Raw genomic sequence first — 23867 nt, 5'->3', positions numbered from 1 at the left:
TGCAAGATAAGAACAGTAGTACTTTCTGTGTGCTTTTCCTTGGTATTAATGATTATACAAGATGAAGAGCAATCAGTGGACAATAGCCCAGTGCCTCCCAGTATAAAATTGTCCTTGCAAGCACATGCAATTAATCTAGGATAGAATTACTGACTGATGGTTATGGAGCCATGACATGTCTATAAGTGTAACTAAAGAATCTTTGTTTCTCTTCCAGAGGGTTTATCTTGGGGTCTCATCTCCTTCTCTAGAAGGCCTTCAAAAAAGTCTTGAAATGACAGAATAATTGGTTGGCAGGTGAACTTGAGAAGTTATCCATGTCAAGATCTCTGCCCTATAGCAGGGTCAAGTATAGTTTAGTCCTTCCTGATAAAGATTTTCTGGTACATTAAGATATTATAAATGCTACAGAAGCCTGGTGCAATTGTCTTTGCAGATTGCTGATTTTGGACTCTCCAACCTTTATCGCAAAGACAAATTTCTGCAGACCTTTTGTGGAAGCCCACTGTATGCTTCTCCTGAAATTGTTAATGGACGACCTTACAGAGGCCCAGAGGTAAGAAGGGTCAGTTTTTCAGTGGTGATATGAGGATGTCTTTGATGACAACAGTCTTAAGATCTAGTCTTAATGCTGATGTTATTGCATGTGTGGGTGTGAGCTGGTGTCTCCCATCTTGAAAGTCTGTTTACTTCCATTTGCTTTGTCTGTGGTTAGTGAAATGTTAGATACCCGTTTGCCCATCAGTAGGCATAGCTGGACATGATGCTACCCTTGTGGTGCTAATGGCAGGGAGAATGGTGGGGATCAGCTTTCTAGAGCTTCACACACGTTGTCTCTGTATTTCAGGTTGACAGCTGGGCCCTTGGTGTATTGCTTTACACTCTGGTTTATGGAACCATGCCCTTTGATGGCTTTGATCACAAAAATCTCATCAGGCAGATCAGCAGTGGAGAATATCGTGAACCAACGCAGACCTCAGGTATAAAAGAGGGGAAAGGGAAATGTATTGAGCTGACAGAAGTTCAGAATGGAGGATTTGCCCTTCCAGCTTGTTTCAGCATCATATTAGAATGACAAACAAAAAATTCCTCATTCCTCTACTGACTTCATCTGCAATCCATTCCCATCTGGATACAGTATTTACCAAAAGCCCTTTTGAAATGAAAATTTTATAGCATATAGATTTTATTGCCTTGGGGAAGCTTCAGCAAGCTCGTTTAACTAGATCTATGACAGTGAACGGTCTGTTAGCTATTGCAAGTGGAATTGTTCAGACAAGCTGTAAACTGATATAACGTACTGGTAAAGATAAGTCCTCTGACTATGCTGTAGTATATCACAAGCAGAGAGAAGATGAATGGTCAAAGCAAAGAGGTCCCTTATCTGAGAAACGAGGCCAAAATGTGAATTAAATGTGTTTACTCAGGGGGTAACACATTAAGCTGTCACCAGGCAGAAAAGCATCAGCTAAGTCTAAGGCTCTTTCCAGTGTTAAAAATATGTGTGTATGCTATTATATTTAACTAAATATTTTTCTTTGTGGAAGAAGTAAATACAGGATGAGTAATACATAGAGCATTTAAATACCGTAATTCCTCTTTATTTTCCTCTAAGCCTTGTAGTTATTAGAACTGATAATTCGCTGGCTTAGTCCTGTGTGACATTCAGCAATATGGGACATTGACATTCATAAAGTGTTCTATTCTTTGTTCATAGATGCTCGTGGTCTCATCAGATGGATGCTGATGGTGAACCCTGAACGCCGAGCAACCATTGAAGATATTGCCAACCACTGGTGGGTTAACTGGGGCTACAAGAGTAGTGTTTGTGACTGCGATGCCATGAGAGATTCTGAGTCTCCATTGCTAGCGAGGTTCATTGATTGGCATCACCGCTCCACTGGCCTCCAACCAGAGACTGATACAAAAATGAAGTGCCTTTCTAAGCCCAAAGGTCCCGAAGTCACACTAGAGAGACAAAGGTCTCTGAAAAAATCAAAAAAGGAAAATGACATTGCACAGTCCATCCAGGAAGGAGGAGCTGAAAATGCATCCAAACCCACTTCTAAAAGACCCAAAGGCATCCTGAAGAAAAGGAGCAACAGTGAACATCGATCTCACAGTGCAGGGTTCATTGAAGGTGTGGTCAGCCCAGTGTTACCCTCTGCTTTTAAGTTGGAGCAAGAATTGTGTAGGACTGGTGTAGCCATTAAAACTGTTGTGGAGGGAGAGGTAGCTGGCAAATATGGCACTAAACAGTCTTCACTAATGCCAAAAAAAGGAATCTTAAAGAAGACTCAGCAGAGGGAGTCTGGCTATTACTCCTCCCCAGAACGAAGTGAATCTTCTGAACTCTTGGACAATAATGATGAAACAGTAAACAGTGACACCTGTCCGGGGGTCACAGAACCATCCAGAAATGGGTCTTACAGCCATTCCTGCAGGCGTAAGGGTATCTTGAAACATAATGGCAAGTATTCTACCAGCAGCACTGAATCTGCTTTAATTAGCCCTGATACACCAACGCTGGAGGCCATGGAAGAAGTAGTCCTGCCTGGAGATGCATTACCTCGAAGTTATAGTCGCCCTTCCAGCGTGATTAGCGATGACAGTATTTTGTCCAGCGACTCCTTTGATTTGCTGGATTTGCAAGAGAACAGGCCAAACAGACAGAGGATACGGAGCTGTGTCTCTGCTGAAAATTTCCTGCAGATCCAAGACTTTGAAGGACTTCAGAACCACCCACGGCCGCAGTATCTAAAACGATATCGCAACCGTCTGGGGGACAGCAGTTTTTCCCTTCTCACAGACATGGATGATGTGACTCAGGTCTACAAAAAAGCCCTAGAGATCTGCAACAAGCTCAACTAGCAGCAGGAAGATGGAAAGGGAGGGAAGGGAGTTGTTCTGCGTACCTTTATGGTGGAGTTAGCCAGGTTACTATTTGCTGATAATGGTAGGCTTTCCTTCAAAGGACCTGACTGTACCTACTTAACTGAATTCCTAGTAAAGTCTTGAGTAGCCCTAAAGTCATCTCACACCTCTCTAATTTTGTGTCTTCAGAATATTACCTAGCTGACCAGAGCAAAACGTTTGGTCTTTGTATAGGTGATGAAAGTGTATTAGGATCTAGCAAACAAAAGCATTGAGATTTAATGGCTTGGAGTGAAAGCTAGGCAGAATTAAAACTGGAAACAAGACACACACATTTTGAGAGGTTTCTAATTCATATTAAGTTAGCTATATCAAGAGATAAGCTGAATTCTTTGGGTCAATTTTGGATGTCTTTCAGAAAGAGAACTGTTATTTTCCCTTGAAGTTACTCATCAGGATACAGACATCATTTAATGTTGAGAGTTTTCATCTTGCATTATGCAGCAGGCCAGGCTGGATGGTCGCCCTGGGATAGATAATTTGTGAGTGTATAACTCTGCACAGCTGTATGTGTACAAGGATTGGAGTAGGCATTCACATCTGGCCTTTCCTACAGCCATTGCTCTTCAGAGAGCAGTTGGCCCTAAAATTCTTTCCAATACCACACCTACCAGCAAAAACAGAGTTAGGGTAATGAGAAAGGGAGCTCAAAGAAATGGGGATAAGCAGTGACTCTTCCAAGCATTTCAACCTGTGTGTTTTATTTGTGACTTTTTGAAAGAGGTCACCCAGATGGATGCCCAGAGATAGGAACCAAGGGCTAACAGACCCTCCAGCCTTGAGTTCAGTCACTGTCAGCAAATGGTTCCACCTTTCTATTAGCTTGTAGTATCTGAGGGGGACAGGTAGTTTGAGACCAGAATGTTAGGTAATGAAAAGGTTGTAGCATGTAGGAAACGGATAGAAGTCAGAAAGTTGTTGGAAACATGCCTTTCTCCAAATGAAAATATTTCTAAGTAGGTAGTAATGGAGCAGAAAGAACTGAGCGATGAAATGATAATTGTAGATTTGATAACAGAGCTAGCATAAAAATGCAGGCCTCCATATCGATAGCATAGCTGGTACTGCGTGTCCGGTGATGCCAGCTTGAAAAAATGAGAAAGGTGTTTGTGTGTTCTCACATACACCTAAATATCAAGACCAAAGGCTTCAACTCCCATAAAGGTACCACATGGGTCTACTGGATTATCTGAATGTAAGCCTATGTCAGAAAGGCACTGTGTGTTTGACAGGCCTGGGCAAACTGGAATCGTAAGGCCCATTTCACTCTCATTTACATGAGCACATAGCCCCTAGCTTTCTTGGAGGTACACTGGTGTGAATACCTGGCAGGTTTCAGCCAATGATGTCAAAGAGCCACAGCTGCAAAAACCATGTAGACAGGCATACTCAGAAGAGAGAAGCATGGGGCAAACTCTGTTCTCACTCCTCCCCTGGAACTGGAACTGAAAGCAGACTTTGGCCCACTATATCCAAAATGCTAAATACTATGCAGAAATGGAATAGGGATCCTCTGATGATTCTTTGAGAATCAGGCATAACCCCACAAACATTGGCATCTGGGACAGGGAGCAGTTTCACTTGCAGATTGTTTATTCATGTCACGGTACTTCAATGTGCTGGTTCCTCCTGAAAACCAGCCAGCATAAAGATAAACGAGCTCAAGTTTTCTAAGTCAGTTAATCCGTTTCTGTGGAGAACCTTTTCTTTATTATGAAACACTGGACCAAATTTGGCCCTGAATTCAATGCCATCAGTACCCACAAAGTCTAAGAGAGATGTGCTCTCAGGCGGTCAAGTGAAATGTGGCTCACTGCTCATTTGCTCAGGAAGGGCAATTTCAGGGCATTTCTCCGTAGATGTAGGATACTTTCAGTATGATGCTTGGAGATCCCGTCTTCTCACAGGCCCTGCATTTGCTCCTATAGTCCATCCAAAGCCAACACCCTATTTTGCAGTGTATTTAATTAACAGGCAGCACAGTGGCCCTGGAGCAGAAGGGCCAGATCCTGAGCTGGCGCACCTCAGCTCTGTCATGTTGATGTGAGAGAGCAGCACTTCAGTGGGGTTGTGCTGAGTGATGCCTTCCCTGTGGGTCCGCTGCTGAATCCTGAGTGGATTTACAGGGGTTTTAGGATGAAGGGAAAAGAACTCGACCAGCTGCAGCAGGGAATGAGGAGCGCCCTGAAGGCTCGAATCTACCTAGGCTTTTGCCCAGGCCTTCCTTATGTACAAATGTGAATGAGTGAGTGACTGCTTGCTGCCAAACTGGAAATGTTACATAGGGATTTACTGGCATGTTACTGGCATGTTACATGTTTACTGGCATGTTATCATTCCTAGAGAAGAAAAAAAAAAAAAAAAACCACAAACAAAACACTTGACTGCACATTGTTATTATTAGTGTTGTGATTCTTATTTAATTTTTTTTTGTAATACAAAGTTGGCTTTTTTATTTGAATTTGTCTTTCTTTTTTTTTTCTTTTTTTTCTTTTTTTCTTTTTTTATTTTTATTTTTTTTTTAATTTATTGGTCTGAAAGCCATTTCAAAGGTATAATAATATATTCGGTGTAATTTAATTGGTGCAACATTATTTTACAGCTCCGGCCAAAATCGTTTGGTGTTTTTTTGTTTTGTTTTGTTTTATTATTTTTTTTCTCCCTATCCTCGGTTGGTTTGAGCTCTAGGAGGCACACAGGGGAAAACGCTGGATAATCACCCAAAGTGTATTTTTAATCTGATACTGTTTTTTATTAAATAAAATGGAATTAATGTAACTGTGAAGAGTCTCCCACTCTTCTTTCTCACCGTACATCAGCACAAGCCAAAACCTTGATGAACTTAACTCATCCCAGGAGCTGGACTTGATGATTCTTATGGGTCCTTTCCAGTTCGGGTTATTCTATGAGTCTATGATTACCGTGCAGAAATACAGAAGCATCACAGCACATCATACCAAGTTGTTTATGTAGAACTTTTTGACTCATTTGCAAATTTGTGTGTAATGTGGGTGGCCACAGAGGCTGTGAACCATCTTACACCACAAAATGCCTGGAGCTTTCAGCTCCAGAAGTGTTGGGTGGAGAAGGGCAGATGAGTGGGCTTTCTCTGCTGGAGGAAAGAAGGTCTGTGGGCCAGGTGTGCTGCAGGTAGGGCAGAGCAGGCTGGCTCTTGAGTCACGACATGGCTCACTTATAGCCTGAAGACACCTAGTCATTGTTCCTCCCCCACTCTGGTGGGGAGGATGGTTTGTTAGCAATTTCGTTGTCATTGTTGGTGCAATTTAATGGTTGTTCTGGCCAAAGACTTGTGGCCAGCTGCTGCTGTCAAGTGTAGGATGGCTTTGAGAGGGCAGAGCAGACAGCTGGTGAGAAGCGGAAATGGAGCCTGTTTTCGGATTTTGGAGTCTCCTTGATAACCAAAAGGCTTTAGATTGTTATTCTTGGAAAGCAGGTGGTTGTCATAAGGGAAACTGGGTGTTAGGTATGCTGTGTATGCTGGCGACTTATTAAAATACAGGAAATGGTTGGCACCATCTGGAAGCTGGCTCTGAGCAAGACTCCATTAAACTGCACCCGTGATGTAGCCAGCCAAGATACCTGTGGTGTTTGTTCTTCTGCTTTTTGAATTATGGGAAGTTTGGATTAGGAACCAAGGTTTGGATCTCATGCAGAAGAGACTTTAGTTTTTCTAATTTATTCTCTCTTGAGCTTTTTAAAGCAAAAATTCATGACTGTAGGTGCAAGATCTATTTATCATCACCACTTCTTAGTAACCAGTGGGAATAAAGGGGAAAAACCCAACAATGCAGAAAAGCAAATAGCCCTTAATATATTGCAAAGGGAATGGTAAGCTGCCGTATGCTAATTAAATCAGAAAGTGAGAGGTACGTATTCAAGTCAGCACATGTTCTTGTACCCGAGGTGAATAAGGTCTCGCTGTGTGGGTGCTGGATGGTGGAAAGTGTAATGCAAGTCTCTTCTGCAATAGCAATTATGAAACCTTTTTCTTTCAACACGCTAGGAAAAGTAAAAAGAAGAAGAAATTGAAGGCAAGTCATTTATTTTCTTTTAAAAATAACGACATTTGGAAAGAAAATTCAGAACAGCTGGGTATGGTGCGCCTCTGTGGCGAGCACTGAGGAGTAATTACACACATGTTTGTGCAGCTCTGAGAGCTCACCCTGGCGGGGTGTGGTGGGGAGGAGGGTGTCTCATTTTCCTATTTATTAAAGGAAATAAGTGCAGAATGATCTGCCTCTGCTGAAGTTATACAGCAAGTCTGTAGCTGAACTTGGTCTTCTTTATTGCCTGCTCCCTTCATGGGGATTCAGGGCTTCTTAGGAACTGATGGAGTCTTCTGGGTTGGGCAAGACAGGAGCAAGGAAACAATGCAGGAGCCTTGGAAATGAGGATCTCAACACTTGCAGGGCAGTGTGGCACTGCTCCTCAGAGCTCACCAGCCCCTACCACTGCTGCAGAGCAGAGGATCAGTGCCAACACCCCAGGAGGGAGTTCTTCTCCAGCAGTGTCACAGCCTTTGATGCAGTGCCCACAACCACCCATCGCACTGGCAAGAGGAGCAGTACTCAGAGCTGAGTGGTAGAGCACCTTTCCCAGCCAGAGAAGCCTCCATGTTAATTGCAGCTGTGACTTCTCACAGCTCTGTCTGGCTTCCATTTGCATTGAGGCAGAGATGGCACATTCAGTTATTGTGGACAAGTACATTCGCAGGTAAGTTTGTTAATGATGCCTTAAGTGTGTGTAATAATAAACTTTGCACCACCAGAACCTCAGTTATAGCTACAGCTATATACACTGTATATACAAGCTTTAATTCATCCAATGAAGGGAGAAGGCCAATACTCATGTAAATATGATTTATATGAGAGGCTTATCCATTTACTCAGGCATTTATCTTGGTGATTCGCATCTCGTTTTAATGAGATGCTTCTGGAGACAAAGCTGCACAAATGCATTTACTGAGCCAATAGAAACTTAAGGGTTTGCTAGCATCAGCCCAGGCTCTCTGGCTCCTGTTCCAGGGTTGCTAGTTTCAGGGTTTCAGCTGAAAGCTTTGCCACAGCAGAGAACAAGTTGTGTTTCCCCTGGAATAATAGTATTTAGCATCCAACTAGGGCTTATTTTATTTTATTTTATTTTATTATTTTATTTATTTTATTTTATTTTATTTTATTTTATTTTATTTTATTTTATTTTATTTTATTATTGTCTGGTGGAGCTGCCTCTTTTTCCCTGCCAAACCAAGATATCTTTCTCATAAAAGGCTTAGCAATTTGGCTGAAGAAGCAACTTTTTTGGATGGCTGATCTGAGCATCTTGTTTCTGGCTATCTCTCTGTAGCTCTTCTCCCCCACACTGCATTTCCTGGAATTTCATCAGTGCAGAAAAGCCTTTGATTTGCACATCATCTGGCAACACAGGAATCTGTGCTTTTAAGAACATCATATGTATTTGTCCTAGTGCTTAATTGTTCCTTGGAAAAGCATTTTATAAAAGCCACTGAGATGTGGCAAAAGGCCGCAGCAAGGTTAAATAGGTGATTGCCATCAAAGTAAGATCAGCTGCAGCTGTTGGCCACTGGTGTACTGGCAGGTTGTGCCATTGCTCCACACCTTTGTTCCTCAAAGTAGCCCCACCGCTGAATCACACTTTGAGTCTTTTGACACTGACCACCATTTCTCACAATACACACACAGATTTGAACCTGCTTAGGAAACTGAGCTCCTTCCACAGGCTGGGTGATGCTGTTGCACTTTGGAATACAAGCAAAGAACAGCTGTAAAAGAACGGGCTGAAAAGACAGGGAGGAGGAGAGTGTGTCCTGTTGCTTTGCAGTGTTAGAGTTTATTAGCAGAGTCCTCCAAATTTCAGCCTCCGTGATAATAGGACAAGATGTACTTTAAATAGAACTAAAGGGAACACAAACTCAAAACAGATGTTAGGAAATATGCAAATATATGTTTATATTTACATACAAAGCCACAATGGCCTGTCAGGCAAGTTTGCTAGACCCACAGTATGTCATCATTCTGTCCGTGCTGGGAATTATAAAAAATATTTCTTTAAGTGTTTCTTCAAATTCTGTTGTTCCCTTCAGCTGCACATCCCAGAGCTTGACAGTTTAATCAAAAGATTTCTTGAGATGAGGGATCTGCTGCCTGAGAAGAGAGGCTTGCTAAATTCCCATACAACTCAGGGCCATGAGGAATGTTCAGCCAGCTCTGGTCCTCAGAAACCCCGAGGTAGTAAATCCCCTTGTCCTCCCAGACAAAAACTGTGTCAGAGTGGAAAGAAGCAATGCCTAATGGTCAAGCAGTAGATCCCCAGGCCTTTCAAATTATGGACACGCCAGGCCGTTGTGCAGATAAGTCTCTGCTTCCAAGATTTTGGGGAAATTACTCAATTCTTCAGCTGAAACGGGATTGATCATTACTGGCTTTATTTTCAGGAAATCAAAATGTTGTTCATTTCTTGGGACACTATGACTTGCAGTACTGATTTGAGGATTGAGAACCTCAGCCTGCTGCAGATGAAATGTGGGCAGAGCTCCCAGCAGCTCACACCTTATGCTGTAGGCCAAGCAATTTGCCATGCATTCTGTCAGGTTTCTAACCCAGTCTTCACCCAAAGCATCCCACCACATCAGTAGCAATTGCATATAAATCAGTCTGTATCAAAATGGACATAGAAATATACCTTCTGTTTAGTGCTGGATTCAGTAGTTAGGTAGATGATTTGACTCAATGACCTTAAGGATATTTTCCAGCCTATATGATTCTATGATTAAAAAGAAAAAAGAAAAAGATTGTGGTGTCCAGATCCATTGTCACAGCTCCTTTTCACCAGAAAAGTTCTAAATTGTGGCCCTGATCTGGCAATGATTTATGTAGATACCTCTGGAAGAAATGGAACTACTGGAAGCTAACAAATAAAGTGAGACAGAGCGAAGGCTGCATTTCATCTTGGTGCAAGAGCAGAGGGATGGGATTTTTGTGCAGTAGAGGCAAGTGAATAAACAATTTCCACACATTCCACTGCAATATTGGAGCAGATCTACTGGAGACTTCTTCCTTCCTTTCTCCATGGCAAACACAAGCAGCTATGTTTGTTCACAAGATTGGCACATTGTGACCACTTCCAATAGCACTTGGAGGATAGGTTAGCATCTTGTGTGACAAGGGCAGAGGGAGGGTTCTTAGAGCCCCTCCAGGGAGCCCTGGTACAAAGACAACAGCAGCAGGAAGGGTCAGAATTCATCATGTGTCTGAATGGAGCTTTCAGGGGCAGCTTTTGTTAATGTTTTACCATGCAAAGAAAGGAAGATTTGCGTATTTTCCCCTCTGACAGAAGCACACCCCTCAACACCTGCAAAGTCACCCTTGCCACAGAGGCCACAGTGAAAAATACTTTAAAAAAAAAAAAAAAAAAGCATTTTGAGAAAACCAGATTGCTTCAAACGGTAGAAAAGCAGTTTTTGTTGTCATACTCACTAAACCTTAATTTAAATGGTACCTATTCCACCCCAGAGCTCGCTCTCTCTCTTTCTCTCTTTGGCAAAGTTGATACTGCTGAGAAGAGAATTCCCTCACCTAATTTAAATGCTTTTTACCCTGTAAACCATTTCTTGTCTTGAAGACACCCTGGTTAAAAGCTGAAGCAAGGTGCTCCAGTTACAGAAAAGATGTTCTGTTGAGTCTGAGAATTGAAACAGGGATATGCATGACTTACGACACTGCTTGTCCACACAGGAGCTGGACTCAATGACCCTTATGGGTTTCTTCCAAATTAGGATATTCTATGGTTCTATGATGCAGCCTGCACTGAGTATTGCTCAGCTAGCAGCAAATTCCCAGACACACCATAATGCCACACCATAAGGCCACATCAGCTATTGGTAGGAAATGTGTTTTGCTGATCTGAACTCACCTATGCTCCAGAGGACTCTAATTTATTCCCCATATCTCTCATATGTACTCTTTACTTCAGGCAAACACTCCAAACAAGCATTTAGTTGTCTGCTTTCTGAAAGGCCACTGAAAGCCCCAGAGGTGCCACAGGTTTAGCCTATCCACTGCAAAGTTCAAAAGGGAGATTTGATCTTTCACCACAGAAACATCCACAATCTCTTTCACATGCATGTGAATAGAAAGCTTTTGTTCAGACCAAGCCAAGAAGAAATAAACCATTATTGGAAGGTCATCTCAGCTTGCTTGGAGGGGTGGGGAAGAATTACAAAAAATAACCAAATGTGGTCCTTCTTGCCAGTGGTTACAGATATTGTCTTTCAGCAGAACAAGAAAGTTTTTGTTACAGAGATCAATTCTGCTGGGGGACTAATGCATTGTAGGTTCAGGCTAGGGTTTTCTATGATGTCTAGTGGTGTGAGGTACTGTAGTTCCTGAGTGTCCCACTTGAGACACCTTGGCAAGGGTCAGTTTTTAGAGAGGAAACAACAAATGTAGGTGCTCTTGCAAGTCTTGATATTGGCTTCTTTGAATAAAAATTATAAGCCCAACTTGCTACTAGAACAGCAAAAAGACTTCTAGAACCTGTCCTGTAATGGTATTTGGAGGCTTTGCTTGGAATTCGTACTCCAGCTCAGTGTACATCCACCATCAGGCTGTCAGCAGACACACTGAGTTCATCTTCCAGCAAAACACTGCTTTTGTAAAGAAGAGTTTTGCTATAAATTCATTTTAGAGGATGGGCTGGGAGGGCGCACATCTGATGTTTCAAACGTGACCCTGACAGGATTTCCTGTAGCTTAGTCTTTTTATGAAATCTTCCCCTTTATCTCTCTCTTTCGGGGCCTGATTCAGTGAATTACTCCTATAAATAACTTCCACGTGTTTAAAGGTAGGTCTGCCTGTTCCTTGCTGACTCAGGGCTATGGCTTTCTATCTGATGGTGAAACTCTATCCAGGAAAATCCCCAAGGATCAGTTTTCAGTACTATTTTTTGACACGAACTTGAAGAGGTTGGTAAAACTTCTTCAGTAGTGGTTTTCTAGAAAAAAAAGCCAACAAAACACGACAAAACAAAACAACTGAGGAATATTATATATCTGTCTTTCAGCAAATCTGAAGCTTTGGTACAAACCACAGCTTGCCTGACCATGTCCTGTTTTCTTTTATTTTGAGTATTTATTTCTGCAGATAAATGGTTTGCAGTAGTCCATCATACAAGTGGTCATTAAAAAATCAAAGCTGAGATTTTCAAAAACTTTTGACATAAGCCCAGCTCTGTTCTTGTTCAAGTTACTGGCAAAACCCCAGTGAACTTTTTTTATTCTCTTTTCGGCAGATAGCCCTGCAAAAGCCTGTCCTCTGCCTTTGCCCAAGAATAAACTTTTCACATTTCATATGGGATCTGTATAGGAATTATTACATACAGAACAAACATTTTGTCATGATTATAGGGGTGACCCTGATCGTTTCATGCACATATATTGTAAGTGTAAGAATTAATAAACAACTCAACAAGTGTAATGGCAGGGAGGAAAGCTGAAGAGTTTGCTTCAGATTCCCCATCTTCTTTTTGTTTTGTATCCATAAAATCTTTCCCGCTGTGGTGAATGGGGCATCATCACTTATGTCTAAAATGAATGATTTTATATGCAGACATTTCTTTCCCAAATGTCAAAAGCAATCTCCTATGGCCATGGCTTAAACTTCTTAAAAAAGCAACAAAAATAATAAAGCTGACCTTTACTGCACTTGATTTCTTTTTAAGTGCCAAAGTAAAGTAAACAGTCTTTGAATGAAAAAAAGAAGGCAAAGCCAGAGCTCAAATACATGGATATTTCAGAGCCTCTCCCCAGCTTTTCCCACCATTTCTTGTTGTCTGCACCCACTGTTCCAGCACAGGTCCCCTCTGGCATATCTGCATCAGCCTCTACTGCTGCATTCAGCTTTTGTTCCACTTTCATAGTGATTCTGGGAGAGGCTCTGGGTGATCTTGCAGAAAGCAGCTCTGATTTTGCTTCTGTCAGTGTGTGAAATCTGCTGTCCAGGGCATTTTGAGGTTTTGTAATAACAAATGCAGTTCCTTTTCTTCTAATTTTCATTTACTTGGATTTCAGTATTTTTCATGTCCTTTCCACACTGGTGTTCCTTATGAACTTTGAGCTAAACCAAAGAAGCACACCTCAATTTCCATCTAACCAGTTTTGGGCACAGACATGTTCATAGAATCATATAATTGTTTGAGTTGGAAGGGACCCTTAAAGACCATCTGGTCTAAGTCTCCTCTAATGAACGGGAACACCCACAGCTACATCAGGTGCTCAGAGTCCATCCAGCCTGACATTGGGTGTCTCCAGGATTGGGGCATCCACCACTTCTCTGGGCAAAGAACTAAGAACTTCTTCATTACATCCAATCTAAATCTGTCCTCTTTTAGCTTGAAACCATTTCCCCTTGTCCTATCAAAACATACCTGGCTAAAGATAGAATCATAGAATAATTCCCACAGGAAGGGTTGTGAAAACAATATCATCTGCCAGAAAATAAAAAATAAAAAAAAATAATAAAATAAAAAAAAAAAGAGAGAGAGAAATTAGATATTTTCCAGCTTCTCTTAAAATTGTAATTAAAACATTTAGTATATGTTTCAAAATTTCCAAACCTCCAAGCAGCCATGCTGATCACTCACATTATTATTTAGAGGGGCTTATTCAGAGGGGACTGTAGAATTCTGTGAGTGAGACCCTGAAGAACAAAGACTTCTGTCCTCAGGAAGGATATTAAAGCTGAAGGAGGCATGTACTTGAGCACGCTTCTTCCCTGCTTCAGGGGATTTTCTTGCAGCAGGGATTTTCCTGCTTCATTTGCTATTTTTCCTGAAGGCATTTTGACTTCTTTACACTTTTTGCCATAGATATGATATTTGAGAGAGACAAAGTGAAATTCTACAGATCCGTACAAATACAGTGGATGAAGGAGCAGTAAGTATATGCTTAAAGGCAAACAAAGGATTAGCTTCTAATCTGGTCTTTTTGCTGAACAGAAGAAGTTACAGAGATTTAGCAGACATGACTTGCATCTGTTTAAGTTATAGCTTATCACATAGAAACTAACCAACCCTGGTACCAGCATTCCAATGGATGAAGAATCAATTGCATTCCTTAGGAAACTGTTTCAGTCATCTATGACTAATAGATGAAACGGAGATTTTCAGTGTCACTTTGAGAGTGGAGCAGCTCAAGTCCTGAAAGCAGCTCACCTTTAAAATCTCCATATGGACAAATTTCTGTAGCATGTCAGTAGTGTCCTTATGCAGCGACTGAAATGGAAAGTGTTATTAAGTTCTGAAGTCTTTTGATCTCAAAGAGAAGTTTAAAAACGGTTGAAGAATATGAATATACAACACATATCCAGTGCACATAGGCTTCTGCCCTTTTCCCTCCAAAGATCTGGCTATATACTAAATAATGTTTCAATGAATAAATGGAATAAGAGAATCATTATGATTGGAAAGACCTCTAAGATCAACCAGCAGCCCACCCCCATCATGCCCACTGACCACATCCCTCAGTGCCACATCACAGTTCTGAAACAACTCCAGGGGCAGTGACTTCACCCCCTCCCTGGGCAGCCTGTGCCACTGCAGCATCGGTCTTATAGAGAAGAAATTTTTGTTAATATCCAATCTGCACCACCCCTGGTGCAACTTGAGGCCATCATCTCTTGTCTTATTGTTGTTAACTGGGAAAAGAGACTGACCTTTTCATGGCCGCAACCTCCGTTCAGGTGGTCATACAGAGCGATAGGGGTTGCCTGTGGACAAAGCCAATAGGTGTGCAAAACATTTCTCTGGTTAAACTTCCATCTATTCATGTAGGAAATATACTTTGAAATGCTTCCTTCTCACCCAGATCTGACAAATAGGGTTTGGGCACTGTGTGGCCAATGTACCCCATTTATTTGTGCTGAACAAAAACCAGTCTGGGATAACATGTTTAGCACTGTTTGTATAGCACACTTTTTTGACAAAACATCACTTTCCCCCATCAAATTAACAAATTTCCAGGATAGGTAAATTAGCCTTTCATGATGCCTACCCTTCCCTGATGTCTACCCATGCACACTCTGCCTATAAAACAAGCATAAAACTCTTAATCTATCCCTGACAGAAATTCGCTTTAAGAATACTGAAAAGGGATTGAGTTTTGTAAATGCTCATTGATATAAATGTTCAAAGGACACCCTAAATTATTTGACAGTAAAGCTAATCTTGCATTACAAAGAGCAAAAAGTGATCCTAGAATAGAAACCATCCCCAAAGTCCTGTCTGATTTTGTGATGTCTCTTCCTACTGGTATCAGTGATGGCGTGTGAAAAACAACCACAAAGTATGTAGCTTCATCATACCAAAAAGACACGTAAGTTTCAAGAGAGCAAGTTGAATTTATGGAGGAAGATTAGAAAAGCTAATTATGTTTAACTTGGCTTCCAGACAGCTAAAATGGGGATATGATAACTGCCTACAAATATTTGAAAGATGCAAAATACACCAAGGAAAGAGGGAAATAATTTGAGTTGAAGTCTGGTAAAGCGAAATCCAGGCTGTTTAGAAGGCTAACAATGAGACCTGTCAGACTGCGGAAAAGTTTCCCCAGGGAATTAGTCAACACCTCATTAAAAATACCTTGGACAACATGCATCAGGGGGACTGTGGGGAACAATCCTTCACTCGGAAAGTCAAGGATCTTGAGCTTCAGAGGCCACATTCTGCTCTCATATCTGTGTTGCTGTCGGTAGAATGTGATGTTAAAGGTTTTCCCAACAATGTTTTTATGTCCTGAGACTTCTACTTCCACTCTGATGAGCAGGAGGTGGAAGGAAGCTCTTTTTGAGGGAAGTGACTCTCTTGATGAAAAATCTGAACTATCAAGAGAATGTCACCATATTTGGATCTGGAGCTGTGCAGTGCACTCGGATGGTGTCATGCCATTTTGTTCCCCTTCCCCAGGAGGGTGATAGTGTGAGAGATGTGACGGGGTTGCTCTGGCCATTGCCAGGGCAATGGAGACAGTCTGGGTTTTGAATCACATCCCCAGCTCCTGCTCAATGTGAGCTCTGTGGCAGACTTGCACTTGGGCAGCTATCCTGTGTCCAAAGCCAAGCAGCTAATTTGATTTCGTCAACATAGCTCCAAAGCACATAATTGTTTTGCAGTCTAGACCTACCTTCACTATGAAGGGGTGCAAGCTATATGCCAGAAATACCAGCCTATATTTTTTTTCCTGGGACTGGCTCTCCTGCATGATCTGACACTTTATAGCTTGAGCAGAGCAACTGTGAATCTACTTAGTGTCGGTCTTACGAAAGTCACTGGAAACAGCTGATCCCTTTAAAAGAGAACAGAACCAGTGTTTCACCACACATTTCTGCTGATGAAACTCCTCTGCCTCGTAGTAGGATAAACCAAAGTTTAGGCAGCAGTGAATCAGACCTAATAAGTTTAATACTTGTATGCTAAATTTATGAGGCAACCAGTGACATTTGCCTTCTGTATAATGGTAGCACTCCCAGCAGGCTGATCTAATCATTCATGAGGAATTACAGTACGATGTTGGAGTTTATTTAATGCTTGGTGTTCACAACAACCTCCAGCACTGATTTTAATCTGCTTACTGCACACATTGCAAAGCAGATCTCAGCAGAGCAGCAGCAGCAGTAGAGATGAACCACATCCTGAGCAGCGTGGCATGATGTAGCAATGCAAGGTTGCACCGTTTTTCTGATGAGCAGAGGAAGCTAGGCTGATTCATACAGCAGAATGATTCCCCTCCCCAAGACACTTAGGAATGCATCAAAGGAAACCAAGCTTTCTCTGCAGGCTTCCTCTGAGCAACAGGTTTACTGTAAGGCTCAAGCAAAAAGAATAGCACTTCTTTTAAAAATGGTGCCCTTGACAAAATGAGCAGGAAAACTTGTGGAAATTTGGATCCAGCAGAATGGATATGCAAGGAGTGCATTCCAGGGTGCTAATTTTGCAGTGTGCGCTAGGAGCAGCACATTTTTCTGCTTTTAACATTTATCTTCTCCAGAAGGGAGACAGGCAGAAAAAGTTCTCTGCCTCCAGGTGCTACGTTGTCCCTTAAAAAGACCCAACGGAAAAAAGGAGGGCAGAGGATGTTCTTGCAAGTTCAGCACATGAAGAATTCAAGGTAAAAGGTTTTTAATCAGCTTTTCATAATCAGCCCCTTCTCCTGGGCTCCCTACAGTTTTGGGTTGGAACATGCTTGGTTCATGTTTCCTTCGAGTCATTTTAACAGCAAATATTTCCTGAGCAAGAAGGGCAAATTGTCCTGCTGGTGGAATAGAGTCACAAGCTTTTAGGGGAAATAACATTACTATTCACAGCTTGTGTCACTGCCACAGGGAAAAAACAGCTTCAGGAGGATGACTGTTTTGTATCCCTTCCAAGGCTGGCAACTCATTCTGCTGACTTTCCTTCAGAGAGAAGGCTGCTTGATCCCCTCAGGGATTTCTTGAGCAACTTGCTCAAAAGAAGTATCTACAAGGCATCTGGTTATGTGATTGATTGCCTTTAAGCCTTGTTGCCCGGCAGCTGCTTAAATATTACATTAAAAAATTAGTAAAAAATATCCTTCATGGTAAGTTAAAGCTACATGAAGGAGGTTCTTGCATTTAACAGCTCTCCTGTGACCACATGACAGCGTGGTGAGAAACAGGACCCATCCAATTTGTTTGCCTTGAGCTGTCAGAGAAACAAATGACCGTATACTTTCCCTAAAGAAGCTAATAACACCATTTCAGATGTCACAGAGCAACAGCCAAGGCTCATGTATTCTCCAAATGAGAACACTGTCTGCATTTGTACACTGCTGACACTGATCCTGAGTCCTGGCTAGGACGAGAAACAAGCAAATTACTTCTACCACAGCTGTGGAAACAGCCAGCAGAATCTAACAGCAAAACTCAGACGCTGAGCAAACCTCTCTTCTGAGCTCTTCTGCAGCAGTGGCTTGTCCTCTTCATTTTAAAATAGACTCACTAAGGCTGGAAAGACTAATAAGATCATCTAGTCCAACCATCAACCCATGCCCATGACATTTCTAGACCATGTCACTCCTTGCGATATCTTCTCTTTTCTTGTACACCTCCTGGAACAGTGACTCCATCACTTCCCTGGGCAGCCTGTTCTAGGACAGCACAACTCTTTCTGAGACCACATTTTTCCTAATACTGAACCTGAACCTCTCCTGGGGCAACTTAAGGCCATTACCTTTTATCCTACCACTGTTACTTGTGAAAGATGCCAAACCCCATCTTGCTACAATCTCCTTTCAGGTCATTGTAGAGAGTAAGGAAGTCTCCCCTGAGCTAAATCCCAGTTCCCTCAGATCCTTCTCATAAGACTTGCAGGGAGGTGAGTATCTTTGTAAGGATGCTTTGAAGTAGGAGCTGGACTTGACCATCCTCGTTGGTCCCTTCCAGCTCAGAATGTTCAATGATTCTAGGGACATGAACCGTTGGCCTACCTAGCAGTAGTGCCCATCATGAGATTCCCTCAACAAGAAAGCCAAATCGCAGCTTTTTCCAGGGCTGCATCACAGAGAAATAGGGTTGTTCAATGTGAGATGGAGGTGTAGGTAAGGTAAGTTATAGGAAAAAGCTCAAGAAATTAGAGAGGGTCATGTCTTCCCCCTGTATTGTTGAGTTTTGTTGAAGTTTGTGGACATTATTGGGTACCCCTGGGCTTCTCTCCTAGAAAGTTTTGGAGGGCTTGATCTCCCCACTGGTGATGGCTTTGGGGACAGCAGTGGGGACATCACGGAAAGCCAGGCAGCCAGTGCTAACGATCAGTTGCTGTGCAGATATTTCACATGGCTCCTGTGCCTCTGAGCTGGCAGTGGTGTGAGCAATCTGCTGAGAAACAGTGTGATTATTGGGTAAGATGTCTGGTTGCTTTATAGACCCAGTTAACAAGAAACGGGGGGGGGACGGAATTCCTCCATTCTGCAAAGGACGCTTTTCTGCCCCCCCTGTCGTTTGGACCTTTGCCACTGTTTAAATTTAAGCAGATTTGCTATCCCAACATCTGCAGTTTGATTATTTGACTATTGCCTGGCTCTTGGTCAAACCACAGCAGAACACACCAGTCTGTGATTTACGGCCTGGGCTGTGACTATAATGGTTTTATTTTAGTTGGACCCCTATTTACAAGCTCATTTGTATTAGTGCATGGTGTTATAATAACAATGGCAGAATTATTAGGTCTCGCAGAAACAATCGCACATAGTAAATGGCTGCAGCTCGCGGTGTGCTGCTTAAGTGCTCTAGCAGCCCAGCCATGCCTGTAACACAGGGGTTTCTATTCTAATAGCAAGCTAGGGGGGAGAGAGGAGAGGGCTGGGGATGGGGAAGGAGCCGAGCAGAAACATGGTTATTATTCATTCTTTTCTAAGTAAATAGACGTGTGTTTCCTGGATTAGCAACTGAAAACAAATGCTGAGAGGGGAAAGCACTGGTGTTTCCCTCACCAAGGTTAAATGAGGTACTCTGCCACAGTGCTGATGGCTGCCGGGTGCCATGCACAAGGCCTTGGCTTTTGCCAAGGATGTCCCATCCAGTCCAGGGTGACAGTGCCCAGGAAGCAAAAGCACAGCCTCAGGACTTTTTAATTATTGGTGGTTCCTCCATCAGGCGCTAGGTGTGGTGTGAGATGATGTCTATCAGGTGCCCCAGTGCCATGCAGGGTTGACCTGTCACTGTGCTGCCATTTATGGAAGTTGACTTGTGACTCGTATCTCATGAAAAACCTCAATTTTTCAAAATCAGGGTGCTCAGGGCTTCACTGGGTATCTCAGGAATGCCCATCAGCTGGACCACACAAAGCCAGGAGGCTGATAGCCCTGCCAAAATGCAGCTCAGCAGTGCATGCCAGTGTTTTCCATACCTTCTGCATGCAGATGGCTCCTGTTTGTTTACTTTCATCATGTGGTGTTTTAGGCCCTCTTTTACCTCAGTGTAAACAGACATACAGAGAACAACATAATTAATCAGAAAAATTGGTAAAAGAGTGGGTTCTTCGTGAAGAATAGAAGACAGGGAAACAACCCTGACCTAACAGCCTCAACCTAACAGCCCCTTCACCAATGGGACTCCCTCACCCACTGCCCAAGGCTTCACAGAATCACAGAATCACCAAGGTTGGAAAAGACCTACAAGATCATCCAGTCCATCCATCCACCTATCACCAGTAGTTCTTATTAAACCATGTCCCTCAAACACAGTGTCCAATTGTTCCTTGAACACCTCCAGAGTTGGTGACTCCATCACCTCCCTGGGCAGCCCATTCCAGTGCCTGATCACTCTTTCAGAGAAGTACTATTTCCTACTGTCCAGTCTAAATTTCCCCTGGTGCAGCTTGAAGCCATTCTCTCTAGTTCTATCACCAGTTACACGAGAGAACAGGCCAATCGCACAACCTTCATTCAGGTAGTCATAGAGATGGGAGACTCACATGGTGAAGAGATGAGCTGAATCATAGGGCAATAAAATGCTTTATATGGATGTTTCAGAAAACGAATTCAAAATACCTGGGATTGGTTTTGAGACAAATTCTAGCTAAAAGTGTGGGTGTAGAATTGGTGTATCCTTGATGGCAGTTCTGTGTTAATCCACCTTACAGATGTTTTTTTGGTACTCTTGATTAGGTCTGCTTAAGGGCAAAACTCTTGAAAGCAAAGAGAAAAGGCTGTATTGATGTTTATATCACTGTGGCTGACTTCTATCTGTGTACATCTACCCATATAAAAGCTTCTGGTTCCCAGGGTGTCTTGGTCTTTTCTAAAAGAACCCTCTGACAACAATTTTGTATCCTGAGATTTTTAGGGCTTTCTCCAGTCCCTTTGTACTAATTGATACTCTAGCACATTAGCATCACCAAAGCTAGATTAATCTTCTTTTCATTTTGGTACTGAGACCGATGTCTCTGTCAACATAGTTTACTGAACACAGTAGAGTTTTATCACTTGTCTTTACATCCCTCAGAATGGCCTTTCTCTTAAGTTAGCCCTGAGAAATGATACCTCTTTAAAACTCCCTCTGGCCAAGCTGCAGGGTAAAATTGTTCTCCTGTGGGGCATGGTCCAGTGCCAAAATCCCTCCTGCTTCACCATAGTTGCCAGATCTTCCAGCAGCTGGCACATCATCCTACAGCTTTAGGAATCAAGCTGTGCCTTTTTGTCAGGAAGAAATTAGTATAGAGTCCTCCACTAAAGGGAAAGACTCCTGGAGATGCTTTTACACACAGGCTGTGCAGCCCGGACCACAGGCATAACACAACTGTTTTGCTGTTAAAAAAAAAAAAAAAAAAAAAAAGAGCTTGTTTTCTGACAGAGCCAAACTTCTTCCTTGTATTTTTCAGGTGCTATTATATTAATACATCCAAAACTTGGCAGTAACAGCCTTTCTCTGTTCTCGTTTCTTTTGTTATCTTTTTTATTCAGGCCAATTGAAATTTTATGACTCCTTTCTTTTCCAGAAGAAAATGCAGGGATCAAGCTGGCACTGAGAACAAAGCCCTGAGTCAGCCCGTGTAGCCACTGGCCAGCACAGCAAGAACATGATACACGGTGAGATTTACAGCAAGCCGCCACGGCTCCACCATCTTCTGCTGTCTCCAGGAACCTTTTTCCCCATGGAGTCTGCCTGTAAGGACTTTGCAGATTAACAAGAGAGCTGAAATTCCTAATAACCACTCATTCAAAGTCAGCTTTATTGTTCTCTGTCTTGCCTACGTTCTTTGTCTTATATGAGAAAATTCAGGCTGAGAATTAGTTCCCATATAATTATCCAGCCTTGTAAAAGAGATTGCAAAGGAGAGGATTTGTAGATGGCCTTGCCCAAGCTCATTTGTTTCATGTGATAATAGTCTGAGAAAAGCAATCTTTCTGCTTGCTTGTATGCACTGCAGAGAGAACAGAGGTCCTGCTCTGGCACCGCGTCTGCTTCTGCTGAAACCAGATGGAAATCAACACTGATTTCAGTGGCAGATGGACGTGATCTCTTTTTGATTGAGTTTAAACTGCTTATTCTTCTTTTATAATGATCCATGCCTGCAAACTTTCTGCAGTTGCCTCCTCTGACATCAAGGATACATTTGGATGGATGAAGATTATTTGTTGATATATTGCTTGCAAGATTAGAGCTGAAGATAAACGACTAGATGCAAGAACGTTACCCAAGAGCACCGAAACAGCTTAGCTTACTCATCTGCTTCTGTAACATGCAGTGAATCTGATTCGTAGCCATGTTTGACTTCAGCCTTGTGCTAAATCCTTTGTAGCGCTGCACTTCCCAAAGGGGCCTGGAACCCCCACATTTACAGAGAAAACCAAACAAACAGAACCAAGAATTTGGTTGTAGAGTTTCCCCTCACAGCTCTGAATTTAACATTAAAACAAACAAATAGATCTAACAAGCTGGGCTACTTGGGAAGGAGCTAGCAACATAAACCAAATTGCATCGATGATATTTTAGTTCTGTATGCTCTCAATAAACAATGTTTTTAAGTAGATCTTATGCTTCAGTGAAGTTGAAGGGACATAAGTGCATGCTTAAAATTCTGCAAGTGGTTGAAAGTATTGGCTAACAAGAAGGCAGGTCCTCAGAGTGCTTGGGCTGAGTGTGTGCTTTAGTGTTTTGCTGAATCAGATCTGTGGTGTCACAGAGCCTAGAAGAGATAAAGTCAAGCAATGTTAACAGAAGACTCCCAGGGTTTTCCAGAGTCTAGTGGATAATTAGATTAAAAAATGCAATCCCATTTTGGGATTATGACCTGGTTTTAGGTTTTTGCTTCATCAAAAAGAGAAAGAGCCCTATCTTGCAGACATATACAGTATCTACCAGGTACCTTTCTCTGTGCTTGCACTTTCCCAGTATGTGGCATTTCAAAGTTAATGACTGTGGCACTGCAGTCCAGTCTCAGTAAGAAAAAATATACATCTCAGGAGGACAAATCCTTTCCCTGTGTTCATCCAGATAGCACTAAATTCCTACTCAAGTCTCCCTTGGGCAACTACACGGATTGTAATGGTATTGCAAGCACAGCATAACATGGATCACAGCTACTGCATCTAAGCTGTGTTAATCACACATTTCAGCAAACACTTTTCTTGATTATACACCTTATGACATATATGTATACTTATCTTAATATACATTTTACATCTTTAAATATATGTTTCCCTTACCTCTGTTGTGTTGGCTACATCCACTGACTGCAGAAATGTATGAAGCAGAGCAGATTGAATAGCTGCTTACCCCTGCTTTGTGTTTCCATCCTCTGTAAAATGAGATCCTACTATTCAGCCGCAACCCAATCATGCCCTCTTACACTGCTGTATTTTAAAGGGGTGATTACCACTTTGAAATCGATGGAAAGAGCCATACAGAAGTCTAAAGGCAAAAAGAGTGCCTGCTACCTCGGCAATGACTTTGTCTATATCTGGCACTTGATTTCTTTCAACCATTCCTTTGAATTTAAAGTTTGCATTTAGTCATCCAAGCACAGGCCCTGAAACTGTGTAGTTTGCCAAGAAAAAAATTATTTGACTTTAACATAGACGTAGCACCTCTCAGGAGAACTAGACCTTCTCCTAAGCTTACCTACACTGATATCACACTTAATGCAAGGCACTTGCTGCATTGTGCAACTGCCCTGGGCCAGGACCCTCTGAGCAGGCACTTGTTCAGGCTCAAATGTGAATGACCTGCAAGAAGCCAAGGTTGCGTGCCTCCAGCCCAGGCTGACTCCTTGCAGAGACAATGGGGTATTTATGTGCTGCACTGCTTGAGTGACAGCTTTTCTTTTTTCTATGATATCTCAGCAGTAGCCCCATCATCTTCATCCCTCCTATGAGATCTGGGGTG

The 23867-nt window shown here is 42.3% G+C and overlaps 1 protein-coding gene and 1 long non-coding RNA gene across 3 annotated transcripts in view; both read left to right on the top strand.

Moving 5' to 3' along the window:
• Positions 1-5719, top strand: part of NUAK1 (NUAK family kinase 1) — a 47085-nt gene extending 41366 nt beyond the window's left edge. For both annotated transcript variants that reach the window (XM_015864112.3, XM_085518793.1), the window contains 3 exons: positions 437-556; positions 848-980; positions 1718-5719. In XM_015864112.3, coding sequence (XP_015719598.2) covers positions 437-556; positions 848-980; positions 1718-2871 — 1407 coding nt within the window. In that variant the 3' untranslated portion in view covers positions 2872-5719. The remainder of the gene's footprint in view (positions 1-436; positions 557-847; positions 981-1717) is intronic.
• Positions 5720-7768: 2049 nt separating this feature from the next.
• Positions 7769-23273, top strand: LOC146762406 (uncharacterized). Its single transcript, XR_014935452.1, has 3 exons — positions 7769-17131; positions 18279-18357; positions 21478-23273. It is a non-coding gene; the product is annotated as an uncharacterized LOC146762406 (long non-coding RNA).
• The last annotated feature ends 594 nt before the right edge of the window (positions 23274-23867 follow it).

Source organism: Coturnix japonica, chromosome 1 (genome assembly GCF_054131305.1).
Source record: "Coturnix japonica strain WE chromosome 1, WE-NBRP24, whole genome shotgun sequence".
Classification (NCBI taxonomy): domain Eukaryota; kingdom Metazoa; phylum Chordata; class Aves; order Galliformes; family Phasianidae; genus Coturnix; species Coturnix japonica.
The sequence above is the reverse complement of the archived record's forward strand: the minus strand, read 5'-3'. Positions and strand labels throughout refer to the sequence as shown.